This window comes from Apium graveolens, chromosome 8 (assembly GCF_009905375.1).
Source record: "Apium graveolens cultivar Ventura chromosome 8, ASM990537v1, whole genome shotgun sequence".
Lineage (NCBI taxonomy): Eukaryota > Viridiplantae > Streptophyta > Magnoliopsida > Apiales > Apiaceae > Apium > Apium graveolens.
In genome coordinates this window covers 936339-943084 of record NC_133654.1, presented here as the reverse complement: position 1 = coordinate 943084, position 6746 = coordinate 936339, and the positions used below count along the sequence as shown (strand labels likewise).

Sequence of the window (6746 nt, the reverse complement as noted above, 5' to 3'; positions counted from 1 at the left end):
GCATCGATATTTAAATTCACACAGGAGTAGATGCAAATTTCTATTTTATTACTTTTATTTTATTCAAAATATATTAATTTAAATTACCCTTAGATCCTCTGTTTTTTTTTGCACACAAATTTAGGAGAATTGACCATATAATTAGAATTATTATTTTTAAGAAATTTTTTTCTGAATAAAAATATGAGATCAAAACTTTTATTCACAAAAAGAAATTTTCAAAAAAAATATTTTAATTATAGTCAAACCTCGTAAACATGTGCGCCAGAAAGTGAAACGTCATATATTAAAAAATAAAGGAAATATATATTAAAAGTGACTTGAAATAAAGCCATAAACCAGGGACGATTATTTCTCCCATTTTTGGAAATAGAAAGGACTGACGGTAGCCGCCGGCCGGGGAACAAGAGGGAAAATTAGAATTGTCCAAGAGTTGTGACTTGCCATACCAAAACTTATTGGTAAATGAAAAGGACAGGCTATTTTGAGTATCTAAACGGTCCCACTGTTGTCGTACTTCGTTAAGGCTCTGAATTGGTATGTTATTAGAAAAGTTGTTAGAAAAAGTGCTGCCGAAAAAAGTACTGTTCGTAAAAATTAGATGACTGTTTGGTAATTTTTTTGATAAGTATATGTTTTAATATAAAAAAAATTAAAAATAATAATGTTGTTAAGGTTTAATGGTGAAATCAGCATTTGCTTCCCGCAACAGCTAAAAAACAGCTTTTTCTAAAAATATGGGCGCTTACTTTCTCTAACAACAGCTTTTTTATGTCAAAACTTTTAAATTTTACCAAACAGTTTTTAACTGCTTTTTAGCAAAAAACTGTTATTATTGTCTGCAACAACAATAACAAACACATAATAAGTCACCCAATTTGTATATACTTTTCTCCAAAAGGAACATAGCCGAGTTATGTCCCAGACTCCCAGTTGAGTTGAACTGGACTTAATTTTTTTAAAAATAAGCCGAGCCGATCGAGTTTAATAACCGAACCAAAAGTTATGTTCAAACTCGACTCATTTATGACCGGATCGAGTCCGACCTAAATACGAATTTATTCACGAACAACCGAGTTAAGACGAACTCGAGCCGAGTCAGGTTATCCACTAATAGTTCGCGTATATTTTATGATCGGCTAAACTTAAAGTATAACTTATAATTTACAAGTTACTAGCCTAAAACACGTGCGATGCACATATTATTTTTAATATTACATAATTTTTTTAAATTTAATTTGAAGTAAAAATTTTAAGTTATGAAACTTATTTATTTAAAATTTTAATAGTATAATTTGATAATACTTATTAATATATACGTAGGTGTATAAGTTAGTGATATTACAGATTTAAAAAATAATGTAATGATTGAAATTTTTACTTTTATTGATATTTATAGGTGTGTTTACGAAAGATTATTATATTTAATTAAAAGGTAAATTTTAGGTGAGATCAATAGTACATGAATTATCATTAGGCTGTTAACCGACAAAATCCAACTAACTATATTTAAATATAGTTAAACCCGAATCAATGGTAAAATTTTATGTGTCAATAACAAAAAGTTTATATTAGCTTGAGGCCCGTTATATCAACCAAATCCAGCTAATTATACTTACTATTTTGTTTAATTTTATTTTAGCTTGGGGTGATTATTATTTTATTTTAGACCGAATGGATACTATGTATTATTTTATTTTAATTTGATGACATTATATCGTACCTACGAATTTCCTTTCAAATTTTAATTTTGTTATAGTACGGTCCAATAATATAATATTTTTAGCGGGATCAATAATATTTATTATTTTATTTTAACTCAATTCTTCAAATCCAACTAACTATATGTAGTTTTTTTAATTTTTAATTTAAAATTGGATCAATGGTATAATTTTGTTTAGCCTGACCGATAGTTTGTTGAGATTATATCGTCCCCACGAATTTCCTTTTAAATTTTTATTTTGTTATAGTCTGGTCCAATAATATAATATTTTTAGCGAGATCAATAATATTTATTATTTTATTTTAGCCCGATTTTTCAAATCCAACTAACTATATGTAGTTTTTTTAATTTTTTTTATTTAAAATTGATTTTGTTTAGCCTGACCGGGTGAATTATATATATTATTTTATTTTAACGAAAACCATTAGACATATTATAATTCTATTATGAATGTGTATTTATATGTGATTATGAATGTGTATTTATTTGTGAGAGTGTTTTATTTTAAAGGGTTTTGGTCCACACCCCAGGTGGTTGCCTGGTGCCCCGCATTGTTTCATTGCTGCAGACCTCCAGCAATGAGACATTGTGGGAGGTACCTACCACAATGAAATAATGCGGCAGGATTACTGTTTTTATTTAATTTCTAAAATAACAAAAAATTATATTTTAATAAATTAATTTTTTTCGATAATAACGGAGTTAGAAAATATATAATTAATTTTAACAACCATTTGTTCTATATTTTCTAATTTTATTACTACTTCCCATTTATTATCAATTGTATAATGAGTTAAAAATTTAAAAATAAATTAGATATATAATCGGAAAAATAATTAAAATATTAGTTTTAATGAAAAAAAATAAAAAACTGAGATAGTAACTGAAATGAATGAATGAATTATTGCAAGTATGATTGTTTATTGATCGAAATATGTCGTCTTCTCTAAAACTTTTTTGAGTAAATTCCAATCAAACTATTTTAATTTAAATTTTAAATACGTCAAAATTATATATAATAACACATTTGTACTCATTAATGAAGTTATGATGAATTAAATATTTTTATAAATATTTTTTAATTTTAAAAAAAACAAATGAGAACAAAATAATAATAAAAACCCTCCCGCAATGAGTCATTGCGGGAGGTGTTCAGTCCAGCCCCAACATATATAAAATTTTGCGGCGGGTGGTTAAAGAGCCACCTACAGCAATATTTCATTGCACTAGCCGCAATATTGCGAAGCAATGCTTTAGGTGGCGGAGGGTATTTTTTTTATTTGTTACGAAAAAATATTTAGCATTTCGGGGGCTGTGTTGTTTTATATTTTTTATAGCTAACGAAAATCGATAAAATTTCTTTTTTTTAGTTTTCCATATTTTCAATTTTTGGCATTATATTCGTTTACTATAAATTAAAAATTGATAAATTAAATTGGACAAGTACAAGAAAAATAAAAAAAAAACATAAAACTCACAATATTAAAAAAACATAAAACTCACAATATTCCGTTATAATACAAATTTGAAAATACTATTTCGAACAAATAATTAAAAATACTTTTTCACTCAAAAATTTTAAATTCAATATTAAATTTAAATATTTTATTTTAAAATATTAATTAAAAAATATCAAAATATAAGTTCGAAAAAATATTTAAAAATTTATTTTTAACAAAAAAAATAAATTAGAAAAATAAAGCGAGCAAAAATCGTTATATTTAAAACAACGTCCACCGGCAATGTTTCATTGCACTAGCCACAATGAAACAATGTTGTAGGTGGCAGAGAGTATTTTTTTTATTTGTTACGAAAAAATATTTAGCATTCCGGGGGCTGAGTTGTTTATATTTTTTTATAGCTAACGAAAAATAGATAAAATTCCATTTTTTTTAGTTTTCCATATTTTCAATTTTTAGCATTATATTCATTTACTATAAATTAAAAATTGATAAACTAAATTGGACAAGTATAAGAAAAATAAAAAAAAACATAAAACTCACAATATTAAAAAAAACATAAAACTCACAATATTCCGTTATAATAAAAATTCGAAAATACTTTTTCGAACACATAATTAAAAAATATTTTTCCACTCAAAAATTTTAAATTCAATATTAAATTTAAATATTTTAGTTTAAAATATTAATTCAAAAATATCAAAATATAAGTTCGAAAAAATATTTAAAAATTTATTTTTAACAAAAAAAAATAAATAAGGAAAATAAAGCGAGGAAGAACCGTTACATTTAAAGCAACGTCCTCCAACAATGTTTCATTGCACTAGCCGCAACGAAAGCAATGAAACAATGTTGTAGGTGGCAGAGGGTATTTTTTTTATTTGTTACGAAAAAATATTTAGTATTCTGGGGGCTGAGTTGTTTTATATTTTTTTTATAGCTAACGAAAAATCGATAAAATTTCATTTTTCTAGTTTTCCACTTTTTTAATTTATTAACAAAAAAATAAATTTGAAAAAAAATAAAGTGGGCAAACAGTGTCCTCCAGCAATTTTTCATAACAGTGTCCTCCAACAATGTTTCATTGCACTAGCTGCAATGAAACAATGTTGTAGGGGGTGACGCAATGTTTCAATGCGGCAGGTGGTTGCTAGAACCACCTGTGGCTGTGGAAGGACACCCTATTTTAAATATTATTATAATTACGGTGATTGTTGGAAATTGTCTATGTTAAGAACCAGGATCTGCTATGGAGTTAAGATCTGTCAAGAGTCATCAGGATGTGTAACCAATCAGGATCTATCTGACAGTCAGGATTTGTTAAGCCGTCAGGATCTGATACAATCAGGATATGCATGAGGATTTGAAAACTGGCAGGATATGATTGGATAAGTCACAACTACAGGATAAATCATAATCTGCTGATTTATAGCGTCGTAGTTGTTGATTTAAATATGTATATAAATTATATTGTAACATAACTTGTAATTGATAGAAATTGATTGTAGTTGTGTGATATATAAACACAGGTTAGGTTATCACTTTGTGTGTGCACAACTCGAGAATTCTATAACCTAGCAACTCTTAAAAATATTGTTCTTGAGAGAGTTTTGTAACAGTTTATTAAAGATCAATATAAAATGTTATTTGATTAAACTGTTTATTGTCATTCTTACTTTACTTCTTTAATCAATCATTTTATTTGATAATTGTATCTAACCCCCCTTAAACAATTATCATTACTGGGAAATAAGTGGTATCAGAACAGTCAAATTAACAGTTAATTTGAAAAGATCATATATGTATGGAAGTAAGTATAAAAACATGAAAATTCCTATCATAAAGAAAGCCGATTATTCTACATGAAGAGTAAATATGTTGATGTTCCTTGAGGCTATTGATGATGCATATGTTGACATCATCAACAAATGACCCCCTTATCCTGAGAAGGTTGTGTCCATGAAAACAACTGTTCCTGAACACTACATCAGGAAAGAGAAATCAGAATGGTCAGAACCTGAGAAGGCTGCTATGCTCAAGGATGTAAAAATCATGAATATTCTGCACAACAATTTGGATAATGTTATGTACAACAGGGTGATTGCCTGCACGACTGCGAAAGAGATATGGGATGCCTTGGAGACACAGTGCCAAGGTACAATGACAATAAAGAAGAATAGAAGAGTTGTTCCTGTACAAGAGTATGAGCAGTTTGATGCAACGGCTGATGAGTCATTTACTAACATTTATGATGGATTCCTAACACTTCTGAATGATCTATCATTGGTTGGAAAAGAATATGATAGGGAAGACTCAAACACCAAATTTCTGAGAGTTATCCCTGAAGAATGGAATACTCAAGCTTCTATAATCAGGCATCAATATGATCTTGATTTACTAACACCGGATGAAGTCTATGGAATGCTGAAAACCCATGACTTAACAAAGGAAGAACATGAAGGGTCAAAAGATGAAAGTTGTGGCTCTAAATGCTAAAACTCATAAAGGCAAGAAAAATATGGGTGAAAGGTCAAGAAGAAGGAACATTGTGGAAGAGTCAGATACTAATAAATCATCAAATCCGGATACAGATATTGACGAGGATTCTGAGATTGAATTAGATGATCCTCAAGTGGTTCAAATGGCTGCTATGCTGGTGAAAGGCTTTAGAATGATGAGGTTTGCAAAACCACAAAGGAAAAATGGTTTTAACATAAAGTACTCCAGTGATGGCAAAGGCAAATTCAGAAAGAATGACGGACAGTACTCCAAGGGAAGGAAGTTTTGATAAAGCTAAGATGACTTGTTACAACTGCAATGAAAAGGGACCTCTGGCTACTGAGTGTCCCAAGTCAACAGAAAATGCTTTGTTCACATTATACTCCAACAAAGACCGGATGGACTCATGAGGAACTGACAATGATGAAGAATGCTATGCAGTCATGGCAACTAATGGAGATGATATGTCAGGAACTGAAAAGGGAAACAGGAATAATTTGTTTGTATTGGATAGTGGCTATTCTACACATATGACTGGAAATAAATCCTTGTTGTCAGAATATGAGGAGAAGGCTGACCCAATGGTTTCCTATGATGATGCCAATATAGAAAAAACACTATGATATGGCAATATAATCATCGAATATGTTATCATCTCAAATGTAGCTCTGGTAGAAGGACTGAAGCATAATCTGTTGAGTATCAGTCAAATTATTAACAGAGGATTTTATGTTGTGTTTTATGATACTCACTATGAAGTAGTTCATAAAATCACAAAGAAAGTTATTTTCAAATGATACAGACATGGAAACATCTATGAAGTCAAACGTTATGCAAATACCGATGGACCTGAAACCTGTTTGATAAGGAAAGCATCAGTAGATGAAAGCTGGAACTGGTACAAGAAGCTTTCTCATCCCACCTTCAATAATCTTAACGAACTAGTGAAGAAAGATTTGGTGAGAGGTCTACCAAATATGTTTCACTCCCCCGATGGTTTATGTGATGCATGTCAACAAGCCAAAAAAAGAAGGACCTCACAAAAGCAAGCCAGAATCATCCAT

The 6746-nt window shown here is 29.3% G+C and overlaps 1 protein-coding gene across 1 annotated transcript; it reads left to right on the top strand.

The window, feature by feature from the left end:
• Nucleotides 1-5142: 5142 nt before the first annotated feature.
• On the top strand, nucleotides 5143-5679 carry LOC141677631 (uncharacterized). The gene has a single exon (XM_074483638.1). The coding sequence runs from the start codon at nucleotides 5143-5145 to the stop codon at nucleotides 5677-5679; it is 537 nt and encodes a 178-aa protein (XP_074339739.1).
• The last annotated feature ends 1067 nt before the right edge of the window (nucleotides 5680-6746 follow it).

Bases quoted from the DNA above. Each gene is read 5' to 3' on its own strand.
- LOC141677631 (XM_074483638.1), top strand. From the start codon at position 5,143: ATGAAAACAACTGTTCCTGAACACTACATCAGGAAAGAGAAATCAGAA.